This window comes from Oncorhynchus masou, chromosome 20 (genome assembly GCF_036934945.1).
Source record: "Oncorhynchus masou masou isolate Uvic2021 chromosome 20, UVic_Omas_1.1, whole genome shotgun sequence".
NCBI classification, from domain to species: Eukaryota; Metazoa; Chordata; class Actinopteri; order Salmoniformes; family Salmonidae; genus Oncorhynchus; species Oncorhynchus masou.
The window spans coordinates 1728340-1752986 of NC_088231.1; the positions used below are offsets into that span (position 1 = coordinate 1728340).

Here is a 24647-nt window from a genome sequence, read left to right on the forward strand (position 1 = left end):
TCTATCTATAGCTGTGGATGGGAGATGGTCTTAATATACTTGTGGGTGGGAGGATGAGAGAGATCTGTACCATCCCCCTTCCCCTCCCGATATCTCCATGATCTCTCATCATCCCATCCCTGCGTGGGCCCAGTGGATGCTTTAGATTTGTGTGTCCACGCACAGAGTGGGGGCGGGGGACTTAACGCACCCTTTCCATCAAACACACATTGAACCGACAAATCCCTCTCAACAAAGATGAGATGAAAACACTGCGGTATAGATAGTCAAGATGAGGATTATCCTGACAATTAAGCAACAATTTCAACATAATAGATTTTAAAGGGACAATTAGCAGTTAATTGTCCCTTTTAAACAGACGCCTCAAGTCCTCAACTGGCAGCTTCATTAAATAGTACCCACAAAATACCAGTTTCAAGGTCAACAGTAAAGAGACAACTCCAGGATGCTGACCTTCTAGGCAAAGTTCCTCTGTCCAGTGTCTGTGTTCTTTTGCCCATCTATTTTATTTTTATTGGCCAGTCTGAGATATGGCTTTTTCTTTGCAACTCTGCATAAAAGGCCCCAGAGTCACCTCTTCACTGTTGACGTTGAGACTGGTGTTTTGCGGGTTTCTCAAACTAGATACAAATGTATTTGTCCTCTTGCTCAGTTGTGCACCTCTCTTTCTACTCCAGTTAGAGACAGTCTGCGCTGTCCTGTGAAGGGAGTAGTACATAACGTTGTAAAAGATCTTCAGTTTCTTGGAAATTTCTCGCATGGAATAGCCTTCATTTCTCAGAACAAGAGTAGACTGATGGGTTTCAGAAGAAAGTGCTTTGTTTTTGGCCATTCTGAGCCTGTAATCAAACCCACAAATTCTGATGCTCCAGATACTCAACTAGTCGAAAGAAGGACAGTTTTATTGCTTCTTTAACCAGGACAACAGTTTTCAGATGTGCTAAAAGGGTTTTCTAATGATCAATTAGCCTTTTTAAAATTATAAACTTGGATTAGCTAACACAACGTGCCATTAGAACACAGGTGTGATGGTTGCTGATAATGGGCCTCTACGCCTATGTAGATATTCCATTATAAATCCGCCGTTTCCAGCTACAATAGTCATTTACAACATTAACAATGTCTACACTTGTCACAACTTGTTCGGGTGGAGTTCGGCGGTCGACGTCATCGGTCTTCTAGCCATCGCCGCTCCACCTTTCATTTTCCATTTGTCTTGTTTTCCCTCACACTTGGTTCGCATTCCCTCATCAGACTAAATGTGTATTACCCTCTGTTTCCCCCATGTCTGTGTGTGGAATTGTTCTTTGTGTAGGGTGTTACGCTACAGGCTGGCTTATGCTAGGTTTGTTACAAACCTAGGTTGGTTTGTTTTGTTTCATCCGGTTCATGTTACCGTGGTTGTGCTTTGTGCTGACTTGCCTGTGCCTTTGGGCCAGGGTGTATATTAAAGTTCTCCTGTTATCACCCATCTCTGCTCTCCTGCGCCTGACTTCCCGGCAACCAGTCACACACCCTGTTACAGAATTCCAATCCTATCAATGGAGTCAGCAGTAGCGGGTGCCCCCGTTGTGGAGATAGAGGAGCGCATCCAGGAACACGATGCCTCACCATCTCGGCGCTGTCATGGACCGTGTCGTCCAGATTACACAGGGAGTCCCTCCAGCGCCCCCACCAGCACAACAGAGGTCTCCACTACTCGCCTCCCCTGCACCCGGTCCCAGTGGGATGGGTCTCGCCCTTCCCAGGGAGCTTGATGGGACGGCAGCACGCTGCCAGGGGTTCCATCTCCCAGCACCACCACTCCGGTGCCTATGGAGCCGGGGGGGTGCTGCACTCAGGGAGGCTGGAGGGGGGGCTTTCACGTGCACCATCTGTGGCTGCAGAGGTCACACTGCCGGTCGGTGTCGGGTTGGTTCCTCTGGGGGTCGAGGCAGCAGGCAGAGCACTCTGGCGTTATCCCAGGTGAGCTTGCACCATTCTTACCCAGAGCCCTCTGTTGCCCACCTGTTTTTGCAGGCCAAATTTCATGAATTTTTCCCGCATTCCCAGAATAAGGCGCTCGTCGATTCAGGCGCGGCTGGGAATTTTATCGACAGAGCATTCGCCCATAGTTTAGTGATCCCCATTGTTCCAGTGGTTAGGCACTTTCCAGTTCACGCGTTGGACAGTCGACCATTAGGGTCCGGCTTTATCAGGGAGGCTACCACTCCTTTGGTCATGGTGACGCAGGGGGGTCACAGGGAGAGAATCCGTCTCTTCCTCATTGACTCTCCTGCGTTTCCCGTGGTGCTAGGCCTTCCCTGGTTAGCCTGTCATGACCCCACTGTTTCATGGCAATGGAGGGCTCTCACGGGGTGGTCATGAGAGTGCTCGGGGAGGTGTTTGGGGGTTTCCATTGGTGCTACTATGGAGGAAAGTCCAGACCAGGTCTCCACCATACGCATTCCCCCCGACTATTCCGATTTGGCTCTCGCCTTCTCTAAGAAGGCGACTCAATTACCACCCCATCGTAGGGGGGATTGTGCGATAAACCTTCAGGTAGACGCCGCACTTCCCAGGAGTCATGTGTATCCCCTGTCACAGGTGGAGACGGCGACTATGGAGACATATGTCTCTGAATCCCTACATCAAGGGTACATTCGGTACTCCACTTCACCCGCCTCCTCAAGTTTATTTTTTGTGAAGGAGGGAAGGCGTGGAGACATTGGCTTGAGGGGGCTCAACACCCTTTTCTCATCTGGACTGACCACCGCAACCTGGAGTACATCCGGGCAGCGAGGAGACTGAATCCTCATCAGGCAAGGTGGGCCATGTGTTTTACCCGTTTTGTTTTCACCCTGTCTTTCAGACCAGGTTCCCAGAATGTTAAGGCAGACGCACTGTCCCGGCTGTATGACGCGGAGGAGCGGCCCATGGATCCTACCCCCATAATCCCGGCCTCCTGCCTGGTGGCGCCGGTAGTGTGGGAGTTGGACGCGGCCATTGAGCGGACGTTACGTGCAGAGCCCGCTCCCCTCTAGTGTCCCGCTGGGCGTTTGTACATTCCGTCTGCTGTCCGTGATCAGTTGATCTATTGTGCCCACAATTCACCCTCCTCTGGTCATCCAGGCATTGGTCGGACAGTGCGCTGTCTGAGTGGGAAGGCAGGGTAGCCTAGTAGTTAGAGCGTTGGACTAGTAACCGGAAGGTTGCAAGTTCAAATCCCCGAGCTGACAAGGTACAAATCTGTCGTTCTGCCCCTGAACAGGCAGTTAACCCTCTGTTCCTAGGCCGTCATTGAAAATAAGAATTTGTTCTTAACTGACTTGCCTAGTTAAATAAAGGTAAAATAACAAATAAACTGGTGGCCCACCTTGGCAAAGGACATGAGGGTTTTCTCCTGCTCGGTGTGCGCCCAGTGTAAGGCTCCTGCCCAGAGGTAAGCTACACCCCATTCCACAATGGCCTTGGTCGCATCTGTCGGCCGATTTCCTCACCGATCTTCTTCCCTCACAGGGTAAAGCCATGATCCTGATAGTTGTGGACCGTTTTTCCAAGTCCTGCCATCTCCTCCCTCTGCCCTGTCTCCCTCTGGCCCTACAGACTGCAGAGGGCTTGTTTACACACGTCTTCCGGCACTACGGGGTGCCTGAGGATATAGTGTCTGATCGGGGTCCCCAGTTCACTTTGAGGGGCTGGAGGGCATTCATGGAATGTCTGGGCGTCTCGATCAGCCTTACCTCGGGTTTTCACCCCGAGAGTAATGGGCAGGTGGAGATAGAGAACCAGGATGTGTGTAGGTTTCTGTGGTCTAATTGCCAGGACCGGCCGGGGGAGTGGGCAGCGTTCGTGCCCTGGGCCGAGATGGCTCAGAACTCGCTCCGCCACTCCTCCACTAACCTCTCCCTCCCCGTGAATACTGGGGTACCAGCCGGTTGTGGCGCCTTGGCATCCGAGTCAGACCTAGGCTCCTGCGGTGGATGACTGGTTCAGGCACGCGGAGGAGACCTGGGACGCCGCCTATGTTCACCTCCAGCGGGTCGCGCTGCACCAGAAGGTGAGCGCAGACTGTCACCACAGTGAGGCCCCGGTGTTCGGGTCTGGCTCTCGACCTGAAACCTGCCCCTCCACCTTCCCTGCCGGAAGCTGGGGCCGCGGTTTGTGTGGCCATTTAAAGTCCTGAGGAGACTGAACAAGGTTAGTATTAACCCCTCGTTCCAAGTGTCTCTCCTCAGAGAGCTGGCCCACTCCAGGAGTCTGAGGTGCGGGTCACTCACCCCGTTACAACACTGTATTTCTGATCAATTTTATGTTATTTTAATGGACAAAAAATAGCTTTTCTTTAAAAACCAAGGACATTTCTAAGTGACACCAAACTTGTGTGTGTGTTACATTTAGGTACATATTCATACCCTTTACACAGTACTTTCTTGAAGCACCTTTTGGCAGTGATTACAACATTGATTTTTCTTGGGTATGATGCTACAAGCTTGGAACACCTGTATTTGAGGAGTTTTTCCTATTCCCTGCAGATCATCTCAAGCTCGTTCAGGTTGGTTGGGGAGTGTCACTGCCCCACTATTTTCAATTCTCTCCAGAGATGTTCGATTGGGTTCAAGTCTGGGCTCTGGGTGGGCCACTCCAGGACATTCAAAGACTTGTCCCAAAGCCACTCCTGTGTTGTCTCGGCTGTGTGCTTAAGGTCGTTGTCCTGTTGAAAGGTCAACCGTCACCCCAGTCTGAGGACCTGAGCGTTCTGGAGCAGGTTTTCATCAAATATCCTTCTGTACTTTGCTCCGTTCATCTTTGCCTCGATCCTGACTAATCTCCCTGCCCCTGAAAAACAGCATCACATTATGATGCTGCCACTGCCATGCTTCACCGTAGGGATGGTGCCAGGTTTCCTCCAGACGTGACACTTGGCATTCAGGCCAAAGTGTTTAATCTTGGTTTCATCAGACCAGAAAATCTTGTTTCTCATGGTCTAAGAGTCTTTAGGTGCCTTTTGACAAAGTCCAAGTGGGCTGTCATGTGCCTTTTACTGAGTAGTTGCTTCCATCTGGCCACTCTACCATAAAGGCCTCATGCTGCAGAGATGGTTGTCCGTCTGGAAGGTTCTCCCATCTCCACAGAGGAACTCTGGAGCTCTGTCAGAGTGACCATCAGGTTCCTGGTGACCAAGGCCCCTCTTCCTCGATTGCGCAGTTGGGCTGAGTCTTGGTGCTTCAAACTTCTTCCAATTAAGAATGATGGAGGCCACTGTGTTCTTAGGGACCTTCAATTATGCAGAAATGTTTTGGTACACTTGCCCAGATCTGTGCCTCGACAAAATGTCTTGGAGCACTATGGACAATTCCTTTGACCTCGTAGCTTGATTTTGCTCTGACATGCACTGTCAACTGTGGGACCTTATATAGACGTGTGTGCCTTTCCAAATCATGTCCAATCAATTGATTTACCACAGGTGGACTCTAATCAAGTTGTACAAACATCGCAAGGATGATCAATGTAAATTGGATGCACCTGAGCTCAATTTCGAATCTCATAGCAAATGATCTGAGTACTTATGTATTTCAGTTTTTAATTTTGTAAACATTTCTAAAAACCTATTTTTGCTATGTTATTGTTCGGTATTTTGTGAAGATTACTGAAGATTTTTTTTTTCAACTTTAGAATAAAACGGAATCCAAACCGGCTGCGCACTTGCGCTATCGTGCATAAATGTATTTTATCAAAACAAACTCTGACCCGATGACATTAATTTGGGGACAGGTTGAAAAGCATTAAACATTTATGGCAATTTAACTAGTTATCTTGCACTTGCTAGCTAATTTGTCCTATTTAGCTAGCTTGCTGTTGCTAAATAATTTGTCCTGGGATGTACACATTGAGTTGTTATTTTACCTGAAATGCACAAGGTCCTCTACTCCGACAATTAATCCACACATAAAACGGTCAACCGAATCGTTTCTAGTCATCTCTCCTCCCAGGCTTTTTCATCTTTGAACTTATATGGTGATTGGCATCTAAACTTTCATAGTATTACCACGACAACCAGCAAAATATTTTGTCTTTCAATCCCCCACGTGGGTATAACCAATGAGCAGATGGCACGTGGGTACCTGCTTCTATAAACCAATGAGGAGATGGGAGAGGCAGGACTTGCAGCGCGATCTGCGTCAGAAATAGAAAACTTCATTTTTGCCCTTGGCAACGCAGATGCTCATTGGCGCGCGTGAGCAGTGTGGGTGCAATAATTGAATAACATGGATTTCTAAATTTGTTTTGCAACACTCACACACACAACGTGTCCGGTCTGGTCAGCATGTAAGGCTGTAACATAACAAAATGTGGAAAAAGTCAAGGGGTCTGCATACTTTCCGAAGGCACTGTATATATTAAGTTGTATTCTTCAAGAATCAATGGGTACATATCATTACATATTTATTTTTTTAAATGATGTAGCAATTGCAGATTGCCCCTTTATGGATTAATTACATACAGTTGAAAATGGAAGTTTACATACACTTAGGTTGGAGTCATTAAAACTCGTTTTTCAACCACTCCACAAATTTCTTGTTAACAAACTATAGTTTGGCAAGTCGGTTAGGACATCTACTTTGTGCATGACACAAGTAATTTTTCAAACAATTGTTTACAGACAGATTATTTCACTAAAATCATTTGAGTCAATTGGAGGTGTACCAGTGGATGTATTTCAAAGCTTACCTTCAAACTCAGTGCCTCTTTGATTGACATCATGGGGAAATCAAAAGAAATCAGCCAAGACCTCAGAATTGTTTTTGTAGACCACGCCCTCATCCTTGGGAGCAATTTCCAAACGCCTGAAAGTACCATGTTCATCTGTACAAACAATAGTACGCAAGTTTAAACACCATGGGACTACGCAGCCGTCATACCGCTCAGGAAGGAGTATCTATATCCACAGTACAACGAGTCCTACATCGACATAACCTGAAAGGCCGCTCAGCAAGGAAGAAGCCACTACACCAAAACCGCCATAAAAAAGCCAGACTACGGTTTGCAACTGCACATGGGGACACAGATCGTACTTTTTGGAGAAATGTCCTCTGGCCATAATGACCATCAATATGTTTGGAGGAAAAAGGGGAGGATTGCAAGCTGAAGAACACCATCCCAATCGTGAACACTGGGGTGGCAGCATCATGTGGGGGGGGTGCTTTGCTGCAGGAGGGACTGATGCACTTCAGAAAATAGATGGCGTCATGAGGGAGGAAAATTTTGTGGATATATTTAAGCAACATCTCAAGACATCAGTCAGGAAGTTAAAGCTTGGTCGCAATTGGTCTTCCAGGTGGACAATGACCCAGGCATACTTCCAAAGTTGTGGCAAACTGGCTTAAGGACAACAAAGTCAAGGTATTGGAGTGGCCATCACAGAGCCCTGACCTCAATCCTATAGAAAATTTGTGGGCAGAACTGAAAAAGCGTGTGCGAGCAAGAAGGCCTACAAACCTGACTCAGTTGCACCAGCTCTGTCAGGAGGGATGGGCCAAAATTCACTTACTGTGAATTTGTGGTAGGCTTGTCGAAGGCTACCTGAAACGTTTGACCCAAGTTAAACAATTTAAAGGCAATGCTACCAAATACTAATTGAGTGTATGTAAATTTCTGACCCACTGGGAATGTGATGAAAGAAAATAAAAGCTGAAATAAATCATTCTCTCTACTAATTATTCTGACATTTCACATTCTTAAAATAAAGTTATGATCCTAACTGACCTAAAAACGGGATTTTTACGAGGATTAAATGTCAGGAATTGTGAAAACTGAGTTTAAATGTATTAAGCTAAGGTGTATGTAAACTTCCGACTTCAACTGTATGGTATTCAGCACTATGGATTCTATAGTCACTGATAATAGTGGTAGATACAATCTGAGGCATCTTTGATGTCTGCCTCACAAACTGCCTAAATGTTAACTGGCTAGAATAATTACATGAAAAATACCTGATATGTTGGTTAGATTTGTATGCTCTAATTGCTCTGATAAGTGGTCTCCTGTTAATGGTAGGTCATTTCTAGTTGTGTATACTGTCCAATTCATCTGAATGATAAGTGCTTTGTGCTAGTTGTTGATCTACAACAGTGCCGACATTTCAGGATTGATGTAGTCTTCATGGACTGTTGTCATTTTCATTTTCCATTTAATTTTAGACGAATGCTATAATTTAGCTTTGTTGCCTTCCATTGAACAAGACTTGTATTCCCCAGTTAATGAAGACTCATCTTAAATCAAATGAATACTCACAGAAATTGCTGTTATTTCATCCTACACTATAACTGTGTCACAAATAGCACCCGATTTCCTATGGTTGCACTACTTTTGACCCTATGTGCCCTGGTTAAAAGTATTGCACTATTTAGGGACTATGGTGTCATTTGGGATGCAGAACGTATGATGGGAGGACTTTAATGTCAGTCATTAAGTCCACAATGTCCTTTTTGTTATTATGGTGATTTGAAAGCCCTTTTACCATGCGGGGTGCTCCGGTCGTTGCTCGGTAACAAAGTGCACAGCATTTATGTGCCTTGTTTGTGTTGCCAGTCTAGCCATTGATAATATGTATCCCAGCCAGGTGAAGTGTATGTGCGTGTTCTGTGCGTGTGTGTTTGGAATTTGGCACTGCTAATAAACCTAAGCAATGAAAACCTGTTAGGATTCCCCTTAGGAGAGGCCCCGTGTTCCAAACACACACTCTCTACAGTTCTGAAATGAATCCCACCACTCACTGAAAACAAGCCCTGTGTCTGTCTACAGTCTCAGACAGTTAGCTGAGGTGTTAGCATGCTGCTAATGCTACTAGTGATTACATTATGGCGCGTTGGGCCCCCTGCTCTAACCTGTTGTGTCCCTTTTAGTCGCGCGCACGTGTGTGTGTGTGTGTGTGTGTGTGACTGTGTGTTTGTGTCCCTCTCACGCTCTGGTTTACGTTTAGAAAATTTGGCCGGCGTCACCGTTGTGATGGCGTGACAAGGCAGTTTGTGTTGTTCCCATAGAGAGATGGAGAGAGATAGGGAGCATAGGGGGAAACAGCTGAGGTCAGTGCTCTGGAAAGAGCTGTGGGATGGAAAGGGTAGCAGAGTATTGACATTATTGGCCAAAACTTAGAGGCGAGACAGGGCTGCACACCGACACTGCTTTCCATTGAGACTGGTGAGTGGTATATATTATTGATGAATTTGATATTGGAGTTTGGGCTGTGGTCCAATACTACTTCTTCTCTTCCCTTTATGTATTGTGGGTCAAACACATAGACTGCAAAAAAAATAGGTCAAACAAGATTGGATAGATTGAAACTGGAGTTTCTAGTAAGCGGCTTTCACATTTTTCCAATCATGTCAGATCTGATTATTATTTGAAGCAAGGAAAAAATGTAGACTATTCGAACAGGATTTTGGCCTATATTTGCAATATAAGTAATGTAACTGAACTGGGTGTGTTAATGTTGAGAGTTGACATAAGCCTACTGTATCACATAACCTTGCTCTGAGGGGCAAAACACCAGTTTTTCTTTTTTTAGCGAGTGTTCTTTCCAGCCCAGTGTCTTTGTCCAGGGGGGTGGGGTGAAGGGATGGGTGAGTCTACAGATGCCAAACGTCATGCAGACCTCCCTCTGAATGGGTTGAAGTAATCCTCAATCCGGCGTCTGGAAGAGGAGAGGGTGGACACATTTTAAAGATACACACACACACACGCACACACAGACACAGACAGACAGAGCTCACAGCTGGAATGGTGAAATGGACTGACTGGGTGGTGTGGGTGCACAAGTATGGATGCACATGTACACAAACATAATGATTGGGAATTACCGCCCATGTTCCTGTTATATCCAAGCCAATCCTCCTACATCCCCTTTCCAGCGTCCTCACCTCCTCCTCCACAACCCCTCTGATCTGTTTAAAAAAAAAAAATTCTCAGTAAGGGACTCGTATCTAGTCTGTGATCTCTCTGTAGTCTCTGATTCTCCTCACTCTGTTGTGGTTTCACAGAACTAGTTTATTCCGTAGCAGCCCTATCTCCTAGCAGATGCACACAGACCAATGACACAATTTGATTGCACTGACAATGAAAATGTATATCCATAAGCCCTTCTGCTATTGGCTAAAATGTTGTTTGCTGATAGACTAACTGGCTATATTCTCTTGATTAGATTTAGTTTCATGCTGATAATAAGTTATTATTGAAATCTTCTCATCTGCTTTGTGTTCTTTCCCCCTCGGTAAGAGTCATTATGATTTGATTCGTGTAGTGTGAAATTCTGAATCAGTGGCCTGAAATTACACACTACAATTAATTTTCCACTAGTTATGGTAATTATTATAAACGATATAGCTGTTGACGCTTGCTATGCTTTGCCTCCTGTGATTTAAATTGCACCAATAATATATTTGTTTCACTGTAGTTTCATCAGCTTTGTTGGTTTGGTCCTTGTTTTGTTTTGCATCCCAAATGGCACCTTATGGGCACTGGTCAAAAGTAGTGCACTATATACAGAATAGTGTGCCATTTTGAGAGGCAACCTTGGGGTGTATCCACCATTTTAAAATGAATTACTGTAGAGACATTTCTTTCTTTTGATCTTCTTTGGAACTCAAACAAGGCTCAAACTAGATATGGTCATCTCCGTGTAAAAAGTGGCATGTCAAATTGTACCAACGTGAAGTTCATAGGAGCATGTCAAATTGTACCAACGTGAAGTTCATAGGAGCATGTCAAATTGTACCAACGTGAAGTTCATAGGAGCGTGTCAAATTGTACCAACGTGAAGTTCATAGGAGCAAATGTACCAACGTGAAGTTCATAGGAGCGTGTCAAATTGTACCAACGTGAAGTTCATAGGAGCATGTCAAATTGTACCAACGTGAAGTTCATAGGAGCATGTCAAATTGTACCAACGTGAAGTTCATAGGAGCGTGTCAAATTGTACCAACGTGAAGTTCATAGGAGCATGTCAAATTGTACCAACGTGAAGTTCATAGGAGCATGTCAAATTGTGACCCGTATCAGGAAACTAGGTATGTCGCAAGTCACGACTTCACAGGAGAGCCATTTGAACGTAAAACATTTGTTTTGATCAAAATGCGTTTTTTGGCAGAAATGCCTTCTTGAATATGTGAGCTTTCATGTGCCTTAATAACAAACTTTTATGCTATCTGTAAATATGAATACAGTTGTTAAATTACAAGCCTAGTTGTTTTAGCCAAAGAAAAACTCAGGAACCTTCCCGCTAGCCATGAATGGCTGAGATGATGAGTGGGCTGGACATGCCGAGAGAGGAGTTTCAGATTGGTCTGCAATGTAGCATCTTGTCTATAAAATGAGATGCTCGTTATGCGTAGATAATCCTTTCTACTGCAGTTTTTTCAAAAGATATAACATTAGCAATGGAGAACTGCAAATATTTGCTACTACTCTCAATATTATTGCTACCCTGAAGTTATCAGGCTCTCAAAGGTCAGTGGGGAAAAGTTGTGATGGATTACTTTCTGGAGAACGATCGTGCCATGCTGACTCGCTCTCTGACTATGAAAATGAATCAGACGGTCTCCCTGCGCACCGCCCCTCCCAGCTCCATGGGTATTGGAGAGGGGGTTCGAAGGGATGGAACCAACAGACCCTGATCTGAACATCCGTGGGTAGCCAGCAGGTTATCCAGCCGGATGGACAGGTCCACCAGCTTGTCGAACTTGAAGGTGGTGTCTCTGCAGGCCAACTCCCGACGGACATCCTCGCGCAGACTGCAACAATACTGGTCGATCAGGGCCCTGTCGTTCCATCCCGCGCCGGTAGCCATGTGCTGAAACTCCTGGGCGCTCCTCGTCCCCTGTCTCAGATGGTAGAGGCGCTCTCCCGCCGTTCTACCCTTGGGTGAGTGGTCGGCGGGTGAACTCCTCAAACTGGTCCAACGCCGCATCTCCCCCTCTCCACACGGCATTGGCCCACTCCAGGGCTTTCCCGGTGAGGCACGAGGCGAGGGCGGACACCCTCTCACGGCCCGAAGGAGCCGGGTGGACGGTTGCCAGGTATAGGTGCATTTGTAATAGGAACCCCTGGCAGTTCGCAGCCGTCCCATCATATTCCTGGGGAAGGGAGAGACGAATCCCACTGAGACCAGGAGAAGGAGAGGCGCATAGTGGAGACCCTGGTTGTGCTGGTGGAGGCGCTGGGAGAACTCCCTGTCTCTCCCAGTGGTCCATTGTCTGGACAACGCGGTTCATGGCGGGGCCAAGATGGTGGACCATTGCTGCGTGCTCCCGGACACGCTCCTTCACCCGTATACCCGGTGTACCTGCTCCTGCTGACTCCATAGGTTTGGTCCTGTATTCTGTAAGGCGTGCGTACTGGCGGTAGAGAAGTCAGGCGCAGGAGAGCAAAGACTGTGTTCCAACGGTGCAGTTTAATGATAAAAATCACTGTGAACAAAACACAATAATCATAATGGGACAACACCCAAGACATAATGTGCACAAGGTTAAATACACATGTCATTGCTGGGATTGAAACCAGGTGTGTGGGAAGACGAGACAAATGGAAAATGAAATGTGGATCAGTGATGGCTAGAAGACCGTTGACCGCCAAACGTCGCCCGAACAAGGAGAGGGACCGACTTCGGAGACACCCTTGATCAAATTCTGTTACTGAATTTCCATTACAGGGTGTAAATCCACTTTTAATGTAGTTCAATAACCAAAAGAGATTTTTTTCAAAGTCAATGTGTCATGTTATAGCTAACATACCATTCTTTCTGCCGACATCGCAGAATCTTAATTCGGAGCAGATATTTAACCTCCTATGGCTGCGGTCCCTGTACAGGTATCAAAATCAGCGGAAATTCCAGAGCGCCAACTTATAGTACTCGATACAACTCAAACTTTCATTAAAACACACATGCAGGGTACTCAATTAAAGCTACACTCGTTGTGAATGTAGCAAACATGTCAGATTTTTTAAATGCTTTTCGGCGAAAGCATGAGAAGCTATTATCTGATAGCATGTAACCCCCAGAAATACCAGAAGGGGACGTAAACAAAATAATTAGCGTAGCCGGTGCTACACAAAAGGCAGAAATAAAATATAAAACAGTCATTACCTTTGACGAGCTTTGTTGGCACTCCTATATGTCCCATTAACATCACAATTGGGTCTTTTTTCGATTAAATCGGTCCATGTATACCCAAAATGTCCATTTATGAACACGGTCAGATCCAGGAAAAAACTCAGTTTCAAAACGCAACGTCATTTTTTTAAATTAAAAAAGTTGCCTACAAACTTTGACAAAACACTTCAAACTACTTTTGTAATCCAACTTTAGGTATTAGTAAATGTTAATAAACGATCAAATTGATCACGGGCCGATCTGTATTCAATAGCAGCAAGTCTTGAAATCATCGTCCATATTCTACCTTTCATAACTTCCTCCTGTATACCCGACGACAGGAAGTGCCTATTACTCATTTGACCAAGGATGAACTTCAATACAATTCCCAACACTGGCGACATCGTGCGGAAGCTGTAGGAACTGTAAACCGGTCGCTATATATTTTCCCTTGCCATAGACAATACAGAGACTGGCAGATTGATATTTTTTTCGTGTTTTTTGTGAACAGTTTTCCTTGTGATTTTGCCACCTACACACGTTCTGTTATAGTCACAGACATCATTTAACCAGTTTTATAAACTTCAGTGTTTTCTATCCACACATACTAATCATATGCATATACTATATTCCTGGCATGACTAGCAGGACGTTGAAATTTTGCATGATTTTTAACAAAAATTCACACGCTCCTTATTAAACATATTTAAAACATTTAGATATTTTTGACATGGACTTTTTTAACAAAATTCTCTTTCCAAACTTTGCCTCTGCACAGTTCTTCCAGTAAATGTGTTTTTGTAAAATGTTCAGTGTAAATTGTTAAAAGTCGCCCTTGTGCATAGAGTTGTATGGTTTGTTAAACTTTGCAATCAATGTTTTTGTTTGGTTTTACATTTTAAGTGAAAAAATCTGAGACTCAACGCAATTCCGTTAGCTTGATATTGGTAATTTCATGGTATCCTAAAAATCCTTGCAGAAAAACATCATTATTTTGCAGTGCACCTTCTTGGCATTCCACATGCGCAGTTACTAATGTGTTGATGACTCTTCATTCTGAGTTGTATAGTATTAGCAGCAAGAACTCCTTTGAAAGCCAGATAATGTGTGCGTCCCAAATGACACCCCTATGGGCCCTGGTCACTGTATAGGGAGTAGGTTACCATTTGGGACTGAGCTTTTGTGTGTAAAGCACTGGATTGGAACACTCGCCATCAGCATGCTACACTATGAGCCTGTGGCTATGGGTCAAGTTTGGTCGAGTGAGTTCTGATTCTGACCCAATAAAAGAGGAGAATCCTTTCGTTGAATACAGTCTTGTGAAGTGGATTGGTTTCTTTTCAACCCTGTTTTGGCTTTGCGTATGCTCTGTTTTTTTGGAGGCATTAAGGTATAAGAATGTGTAGCAGCATAATGGTATTGGACAAAACACTTGTCTTCTGTCTGTACTCCTTGGAAAAGAGACTTTCTTGTTGTGCTGCATCTCAACTTAAAATTTTGCAGGCAATGAATTGGATATATGCTTGTGCAATTGTGCCCTTATTGGTGCAGTTCACGCAATTCACTTCTATAAAAGCCTTTCCAGTCTCTCTGTCCATCCATCCATCACACATAGGCCCACATGACCTGATTCTAATTTCTCTAGATGTCTACTAGCCTCCCAAGCATCCTGGTAATCATGCAGTGCTATCCAGAGCTGTGGTCAAGTGGATAACACTCCTGGCTAGTACATGCCTCCTCACTGGAGACCAGGCTTCAATCCCGATCTACACCCTTCCTCCTGTGTTTTCCTCCTGTGTCTCCGTTTTATCTCCCTATCGGTTTCCTGCTATCTGAACTACAAATGAGAGGGAAATTCTAGCCTGAGTACCAGTCTGTTTGTTCCATCATGTCACTCCTTAGTATGACAAGGGCCAGGCTCGTGGAATTCCACTTTCCTTTTTAATCACAGTACTTAAGGACCTGCTCAATGAGGCGAGTGAGATGAAACCTGCCGTTTCATTACGCAAGAGCAGAGAGGGTGGTGTCACGACCCGGGTGTGTCCCAAATAGCATCATATTCTCTATATAGTGCACTCCTTTTGAACAGGGACCTTAGGTACTATAATAGAGAATAGGATGCCATTTGGGATGCAGCCCAAGTCTACGCAGAAGGCTTGAATTGAGAATGAAGACCATGTTATTTTTGTCACATTTGCATACTGTCATGTTTCTGGATGCCCTCACAATATTTTGTCATTCTAAACTGTCAAATGTTATAGGCTGTTATCTAGACAGAAGCCAACAGCTTTGCCATATCTTAGTTAGTTTGTGATCAGATGAATTGTCTTGTCATTTCTAATGCTAGTACTACCTACCGAGTTGCTGTTACCTCAATTCCCCGCTGTCGCTGTTTAGAATTGACATTTGCGTGTGTGTATGTCCGGCTGTGTCTACGAGTCACTGTCTGTGTGAGTGTTTATTTATTTTGTGTGTGTGTGTGCATGTGCTATTGAGGCTGCCTTTTTGATCGGTCCTCAGGACCCCAAGGGGTGCCAGTTTTGGTTTTTGCCCTAGCATTACACAGCTGATTCAAAGCTTAATCATTTGTTGGTTATTTGAATCAGCCGTCTGGTGCAACAACAAAAAAATGCACCGGGACCGAGTTTGGGGAACACTGCTCTAGTCTTGTTCACTCTCTGTAGTCTCTCTCCATCCTTCTATATCTTTTTCTCTTCTTTAATATCTCCCTGGCTTCCCCATGCCCTAATCAATATTCATTCTTCCCTGCTCCCCCCTTTCTTTTTCTCTACCTTTATCTCCATCTCCCTGTCTCTCTCTCTGTGCAGTGAGTCAGCAATATGGGTATATACACACATCCACACTGCTGCTCCCTTTGATCCTGTTAGCTTCTGCCTCATTGGTTGCTGAGCTGACCCACGCCGGCTTTTCCCTGTCTCATTGGTCACTCTTCAAGAGGCCAGCCAATCCGCTCCCTGCTGCTTACTGACGCTGCTGCGTCCCTTTCCCAGGATCCTTTGCCAGCTCTTCTGCAGTGAGCCAGCATTAACTTGAGAGTGGGAGGAAGGGAGGGAGGGATATATAGGGTGAGTGGAAAACAGAGGGGAGACAGAGGGAGACAGAAAGAGGGTGATGGGGGGGGGAAAGGAAAAGTGACGGATGGAGGGAGGGAGGGAGGGAGAGGGGAAGAGATTTAAGAGATTGATTGGCTACGAGTCCAGACATAGGTCTACACTGTTGGCTCTCACAATTAATCCTCCTCTCTCACTCTAACTCTCTGCTCTTGATATGTGTCGTCATCTATTTTCAAGCTTAGCAGCTCTTTAAGCAGCTCATAATTTCTCTGCTCCCTGGACAGGAGTGTCTTTAGAGGGCACAAGCATGCGCTGTGTTTTAAGCCAAGGATGACTCGGCGATGGTAGGGCTCCTACAGAACGCGGTGGGTAGATGGCACGGTCTTGTGTTGGCATGGGTAGCTCTGGGTGGGTGACAGTGTCACTTACTATATCGGCTTAGTGGTGACGCCTGTTGATTGCTGTGACTGAGTGTTTGGGATAGGGATTTTAGAGTGATTTATATAGTGTCTTAGCAATGTCATCACTTTTGGGCGATGCACTGTATATGCTGGAGTAATGGATTTATGGTTTTGTGTATTGATTTGATTGATTTAGTATTGGGCATTTTCAAATAGGGTCATTGTTAATGCTGATTTCTACAGATATCTATGTTTTCTCATGTAAGTTGCACTTGGATTCTCTGATTGGTCAAGATAATTTGACATCTTTAACAGAAATCTACCTTTTTGTCATCAGTCATCTGTTGCCTATGACACTCTGCTAGAAGCATATTGATGGATTAATCAAGCAGGATTTATTTAGTTGCATTTCACGTTGCCTTACATAAAGATTATGTAATGGCAAGACCTCCCTTTGTGAGATGACAGGAGTTTTGTATGTGTTCTGTCTGTGTTTGGTGTTGTCTTCGTTGTGTCTGTTGTGTTGTGTCTGAGTCTTGTTGTGTCTGTCTGAAAGAAGGATTTGTGGAACAGTTTCATAATCGTCTTTCATGCACTGCAAATCCACCTAGATATGCAGCGATGTTTAATGGAATTGATAAATCAGGGAAGGAGCCGGATTGTGGTTCATCAAATGCTCTATTTGATTGACAAGGCTTTCGTTGCGGTTGATTTTTCAATGTAAAACATTTGATCAACAATACTGTGTTTTATTAGATACCCTTGGGATATTGAGTGTTATGACTAAAAAAAGCTGACGCACACCCCAAAAATATTCCTACATAACCTGGTTCAAGCATTCATTATGTAACCCTGAAGGAGGCGCTGCGTTGCCGAAACATTGGTTATTAGGTTTACCCCATTCAATTGTTGGAATCATTTGATTAAGAGTGTGCGAATCTCTTTGTTTGTTTATTGAGTGTTATGGTGTCATAAATATTCGGGGTTATCTCAATACACCATGAACCATATTGTCATCCTCTTTAAGGTCCCGAGCCCCCACGTGTGGAGAGTTAACCCATAGTTGACCAAGGAAGTGAAAAGGACTGTGTAATGACGTAATACCAAAGCTTTCCAGATAAATCTAGCTTTAAAAAAAATCTCAATCCACCGCTTGGCTAAAACCCACTAAGCTTCAAGGGCAGCACAACCAAAGTTATGTAAATATTGTAGCTTAGGTAAGGTAGCGACAGACACTATGAAGGACTTCTGCTGTGTACTGTTGAGTAGTCAGCATTTAAGATTTAAGCAAACTATACGGAAAGGGTTAAACCAAGTGAAGGGGCTGACCTCTTCTCCATCCCGGTAGCCATGACAACGGTTTTCTTTTTTCCTGTAAAGCTATTTTCTGGCACATACTGTACAAGATATCAGTGAGGGAGGGAGAGTCTCCCTCAGGGCCTTTTTCTACAAGCGGCAGAGGCGTCCTGTTTCTTTGCCTGTCCTAAATACAACCTGAGACAGCTAGCTAGTTGACACACATGCTTTGCTCACACTGAGACCACCCTGGCCTTGATGATGGACTGGACTGGACCAAATTCTAACCTAATCATAGACACGTTTCACAAGATTGTACTGAGTACTCACTGTACAGTGCTATCCAATCTCATGAGTCTGAGGCCTGCTTGTATTGAACAGTATATTGTACTTTACTTTTCCTATGGCTCAGCACTCAACTCTGTCCTCAGTGGCATCACTAAGCTTCTACTGTATATGCGCTGCTTTGCTTTCACTTTGTTATCAAATATTCATAACTCAGTGCTTTTTCTGGAAACATGCACCTAGCATAGCACTGAAGCCATAGCAAAAAAATCTATTTTGAGATCATCCAAGCCCCAAATTGAGTTATTGATCCTGGGTAGGGATGCCAGATGGCATTTGAGGGGTACTGACAAGGGCCAAGGCCCCAAAACCACAGTGGATCTTTTTTTCTTTCTCTCCTTATTTTTCGGGGACGTTCTACTCTTCTGTGGCTAGTATCCGTAGCCAGAATTGCTTGGTCCCCAGTTGTTGGCTCTACTGTTGCTATTCAGCTGGTGCCATTGCCTGAGATTGACCTCCTTACCTGTATTTTTTTCCCCCTACCAGCCATGGGTCATGTTTGCCTGGTCCCAAATCTGTTGGTGCTTTTGGCATGGTAATGCCAAAAGTTGGCAAGGTGGCACAAACGGGTCTGGGACCACTTCCTGGGGTTCAGATCTGTTCCCCAAGCAACCATTTGAAATTACTGTGATTTAGCCAAAATGCTAAAAGGCTAATTTCTTTTGGTTGGTCGTAGTTGTCAATCTGTATGCTTTTTTGTTTTATGTAAGTCATTGAGTGAGCAGTTAACTTCTTAGGTCTTATTCCATGTTCTTTGAGGGTGATTTTATTTCATAGACTTGTTGATGACTACTACTAAGCAGTACAATATTATAATGCCATTGTGTGTGATGGAGAGGCAGGGTAGCCTAGTGGTTAGAGCGTTGGACTAGTAACCGGAAGGTTGCAAGTTCAAATCCCCGAGCTGACAAGGTACAACTCTGTCGTTCTGCCCCTGAACAGGCAGTTAACCCACTGTCATTGAAAATAAGAATTTGTTCTTAACTGACTTGCCTAGTTAAATAAAAGGTAAAATTAAAAAAATTGTTAAGTCCTGAGCTTTATAGGCCATATTGTGGGAAATATTATTTAAGATCCTACATTAATACTTGAACCCTCTGCTGTTCATAGTCCACATATCAGTATGTATATGTTGAGATGTTTTGCTGTTGCTGTGACAGAACTGTGATTTGTGTGTTGGGCATTTCCTGTCTCGGTGAGGGGCAGGATGGGAGAAAGCAAGCAGCTGACGTGTGTCTCCTCCTTTTACCTTTGTGTGTGTGCATATGCATACTGGTTGGAAATGCGAACATTTTGGACACTTCTGTATGTGTGTGAATACCTCCAAAACCCTCTGTGTCGAAATTTTAACATGGGCATCCGTGCGTATGTGTGTGAACCCCTCTAACCCTCTTCTCTCTGTCTCTCTCTAGGGTCCAGGGTGAGCGGAAAGGGGAACTTTATGACAGAGTATTAGGATGGCCAGTGAAGGCTCCAGTAGCATCCCCAGCCCTGTGGTGCGACAGATCGACAAGCAGTTCCTGATCTGCAGCATATGCCTGGACCGCTACGACAACCCCAAAGTGCTGCCCTGCCTCCATACCTTCTGTGAGAGGTGTGTGTGTGTGTGTGTGTGTGTGTGTGTGTGTGAACTGCCTGTCTCATTTTTGTTCTATATGTCCAGTTTGGGAGAGTGCGTGAGCCTGATTTTTCTTTGAGTGTGATTTATCGGTTAGCAAACGTGTGAATATTCTGCCAATTAAGGGTGATAGAAAGTGATGCTTGCTCATCACACATCCTTGGATTAAAGATGACCTAACCAAATATGTATAAAGTGTCTCTCCTTTTGTCATGGATAGGGAACTTAGCTGAATATAGAAACTAAATACTGTAGCTTCACAAAATGACTGTCTTTTCTGTGATTACATTTGGTCTGTCCATGTCACCCTCCTAGACTAGCTGCCTTTGTCCCTGAGAGAAGAAGGGAGAGCTCAGTGCCTGTCTCTGCCTGTATCATTGTTCTGTATAGCATCTAGAGCGTGACATTACTCAATTAGATTTGATGATGCTGTTGTACCAAGATGCTCTCGCTCTCTTTTGCTCATTCTCTATCTTTTGCTTGTTTTCTCTCCCTATCGTTGTCTCTTTCTCCTTCTGCCTTTGTCTCTGATTGTAGACAGAGAGGGACTAGAGACTTCTCTCGGTCTTCTGTCTCTCAATTACCCTTCTTCTGTCTGTCTTCTCTCCTATCCTCTTTCCCCCCACTCTGTCCCTCTCTAGTCCCTCTATTTAGTCTCTCTGTTCATTTTGGAGTCAGTATGGTGCAGGCAACTTCTGTGTGTGTGCTGGATATAACAATTTAATTCGTTTTTGAGGGGCAGAAAACTTTAACTTGATTGAAATGTTAGGTTCTTCTTCCATTTTTAATTCTGTGTTGACTTTGATGACCATCGAACAACTTAATAAATCAGTGATTAAACAGTGAATCAGCGTCTCTGTGAAAATTGTATATGACTAGATAGAATGAAATCAAACTAGCAATTCAATAGGCCATTTAAAGTTGTTTTTTATATATATATTTTGTGGGACCATTTTCTGGGCTTTTGTTCTTCTCCCATAAATCAGGTACTTAAATGTATTGCAGGACGCTATCTAGGGCTAGGCAGTGTGTGACTGACTGAATCCCACCCCTTCATACAATATGTTCTAGAGTCACTCACTGGTATTATAAGTCAGTGTTGTTGGTGTATGGTGGAAATAACCCTGTAGACTGCTACTACAACATTTTAGGATTTGTTGAATCCTGATTCAAGCAGAATATACTAGACGAGAGTCATAATAACATAGATGTATGATACATATGTCTGTTGTTGCATCCCAAATATCAACCTCTTCCCTATTTAGGCAACTACTTTTGACCTGGGGCCATTTGGGATGCACGCGTGTAGCCTGTGTTTTCTGTCATGACAGGTATTAGGGCTGTGGTGGTATAGAAATAGTCTAGAAACACTAAGTACATCTGACATTTAACTCTGCCCTTCTACCCGCCTCTCTCCTCTCCAGGTGCCTGCAGAACTACATCCCGGCCCACAGCCTGACGCTGTCGTGCCCCGTGTGCCGCCAGACATCCATCCTGCCGGAGAAAGGCGTGGCGGCGCTGCAGAGCAACTTCTTCATCACCAACCTGATGGATGTGCTGCAGCGGCCCCCCAGCGACAGCTGCAGCCAGGAGAACGCTGTGTTGGAGACCATCAGCTCTGTGGCCACGGGACAACCGCTCTCCTGTCCCAACCACGTAGGAAATGTAGGATATAACAACAGACGGACTCTCTCTCACACACACACAGATAATAATTTCCATCCATCACTGTCCATCTAACGTTATCATCCTAGTAAATTATTCTACCGATAGGTCACCTTGAAATTACAGTGATGGTCAAGGAATCCCACCAGGAAATTCCGTGACATTCATCTCTCTCTCTCTATCTCTCGTCACCATAGCAACATGTTTATTTTTATGGGCTACTGGCATGGGGGCACTTCCACACTGGCACTGAACTCCTAAGTGAGGATAATGACTTGCTTCAATGCTTGATATAGAGGTTTACAACAGGGTGTGATGTTTTGGGGAAGAAAGGATTTTGGATTACTTGTGTGGTGTTTTTTTGAATATAGTTAAGAGGAGATAAATGATAGGGTTAGTAAATATCTACAGTATTTTGTGCCCTCATATATTCTGGGAATATTTGGGGAGTGCTTTTGCACACCTGCACAGTATGCATTTGCAATCATGTCAGAGGGAAGGAAAAGGTAAGGAGAAAATGGATTCTCATACCGTACCTTGACCTTTAAACTCTTGCTTTGCTCTTGCCTAGGTGATGGAGTTCTACTGTCCACCGTGTGAGACAGCCATGTGCCAGGACTGTACGAGCGGCGAGCATGCCGAGCACCCCACTGTACCCCTCAAAGATGTGGTCGAGCAGCACAAGGCCTCACTGCAGGAACAGCTTGACGCCGTCAAATACCGGTAGGGGCCAATACATACCCCTGGGGACACCAAGACGTTATACGACATATTTACATCCATTTAAACAAATTACAACCAGAAAATAACCATTTAATAATAATTATGACATCCAGTTGCACTGGACACAGTCAAAAAAAGGTAATGGCCCAACACACACCCCTGGGGAAAGTGGGTTAATATGGTTATATTTGTACACAGAATTCATCATATGTTCTTCCCCAATTTGCACTAGTGTATTGAGTTTTCCTATTAGACTCAAAGTCCTTCATCTACCCATTTTGGACCTTAGGCTTTGCCTTCGTAAAGTATTCAGACCCCTTAACCTTTTCCACATTTTGCTACATTACAACCTTATTCTAAAATGGATAAAATAAAACAAATTCCTCAGCAATCTACACATAATGACAAAGCAAAAACTGTTTTGGGAAAAGTTTTGCAAATGTATTAAAAATAAAAAACAGATACCTTATTTTTACAAGTAGTCAGACCCTTTGCTATGAGACCAGAAATTGAGCTCCGATGCATCCTGTTTCCATTGATCATCCTTTAGATTTAGCTGGAACTTGACTGGAGTCCACCTGTGGCAAATTCAATTGATTGGACATGATTTGGAAAGGCACACACCTGTCTATAAGGTCCCACAGTTGACAGTGCATGTCAGAGCAAAAGCAAGCTACGAGGTCGAAGGAATTGTCCGTACAGCGTCAAGACAGGATTGTGTCGAGGCACAGATCTGGAGAAGGGTACCAAAACATTTCTGCAGCATTGAAGGGACAGGGAGGTGACCAAGAACCTGATGGTCACTCTGACAGAGTTCCAGAGTTCCTCTGTGGAGATGGATGCCACTTCCAGAAGGACAACCATCTCTACAGCGCTCCACCAATCAGGCTTTTATGGTAGAGTGGCCAGACGGAAGTCACTCCTCAGTAAAAGGCACATGAATTTCCGCTTGGATTTGGCCAAAAGGCACCTAAAGACTCTCAGACCATGAGAAACAAGATTCTCTGGAACCAAGATTTAACTCTTTGGCCTGAATGCCAAGCGTCACATCTGGAGGAAACCTGGCACCATCCCTACAGTGAAGCATGGTGGTGGCAGCATCATGTTGTTGGGATGTTTTTCAGCAGCAGTAATTGGGAAACGAGTTAAGATCGAGGAACAGAGCAAAGTACACAGAGATCCTTGATGAAAACCTGCTCCTGAACGCTCACAACCTCAGACTGGGGTGAAGATTCACCCTCCAACAGGACAACAACCCTAAGCACAAAGCCAAGACAACGCGGAGTGGCTTCAGGACAAGTCTCTACGTGTTCTTGAGTGGTCCAGCCAGAGCCCGGACTTGAACCCGATCGAACATCTCTGTAGAGACCTGGAAATTAATGTGCAGTGACGCTCCCCATCCAACCTGATAGAGCTTGAGAAGATCTGCAGAGAAGAATGGGAGAAACTCACCAAATAGTGATGTGCCAAGCTTGTAGTGTCATACCAGGAAACTCAAGGCTGTAAATGCTGCCAAAGGTGCTTCAACTAAGTACTGAGTAAAGGGTCTGAATAAGGCTGTAACCTAACAATGTGGAATAAGTCAAGTGTCTGAATTCTTTCCAAAGGCACTGCATATGTATCAGAGGCAACCTAAGCATTATCCCCGATGGCCCAATAGTTTGAGGGACAATGCGCTCCATCCTTCGAAGTGATGTAGTTACAGTCAGCTAATTTTGACGTAAGACTGATCGCACCCACCCTCTGACTCCCTCCCTTTCTTCAGGCTGCCTGAAATCGACTCGGCCCTGCAGGTGCTGTCGGAGATCCTGCAGCAGCTGACCAATCAGAAGAGCTCCATCGAGGGGGACATCCACACCACGTTCGATGAGTTGCAGAAGACCCTGAACGTCCGCAAGAGTGTCCTGCTCATGGAGCTTGAGGTCAACTACGGCCTCAAGCAGAAGGTGGGGCCCCCAACATTTGATAAATTGGGGGGGGGTTGTTGAGTGGGACATTAATTAGAACCTTTTCTTGTAGGTTTCTGATTTGTTTTGGCAATTTGTTTAGTGCACACAGTCAATATGATACGAAATTAGAGGCAGGTGGTCAATGAAGGTAAGTAGTTAAATGATTAGGAGATAAAGGAAATAGATTTCTAAACATGGGCATAGTTTTTAAACCAAGAATGAACAGCATTATACTCTGAATGTAAACAAGAAAAATAGTGAAAGTAGATGCTTCCCAATCTGAAAATCTAGTATTTATTGAAAGCAGTAGATGGTAATTTTACAACAACTGAAACATTTTCTGATTCCAACGTGCCTTCCTAGAAACAGATCTCTATCCTAAAATATTAAATGAAACCTGTATTAATAAAGGATAAATAACATAACAATATAAATAAAGTCCTCTGTTCG

The 24647-nt window shown here is 44.5% G+C and overlaps 1 protein-coding gene across 4 annotated transcripts in view; it reads left to right on the top strand.

Moving 5' to 3' along the window:
- The window catches only part of trim2a (tripartite motif containing 2a), a 62135-nt gene that overhangs the window by 19498 nt on the left and 17990 nt on the right, over positions 1-24647 (top strand). For 3 of the 4 annotated variants that reach the window (XM_064926007.1, XM_064926005.1, XM_064926008.1), the window contains exons 2-5: positions 19655-19836; positions 21285-21525; positions 22097-22248; positions 24014-24194. In XM_064926007.1, the coding sequence (XP_064782079.1) occupies positions 19700-19836; positions 21285-21525; positions 22097-22248; positions 24014-24194 (711 nt within the window). In that variant the 5' untranslated portion in view covers positions 19655-19699. Of the gene's footprint in view, positions 1-16320; positions 16566-19654; positions 19837-21284; positions 21526-22096; positions 22249-24013; positions 24195-24647 lie in introns of those variants that run through there. The other variant, XM_064926006.1, reaches the window with a different exon arrangement.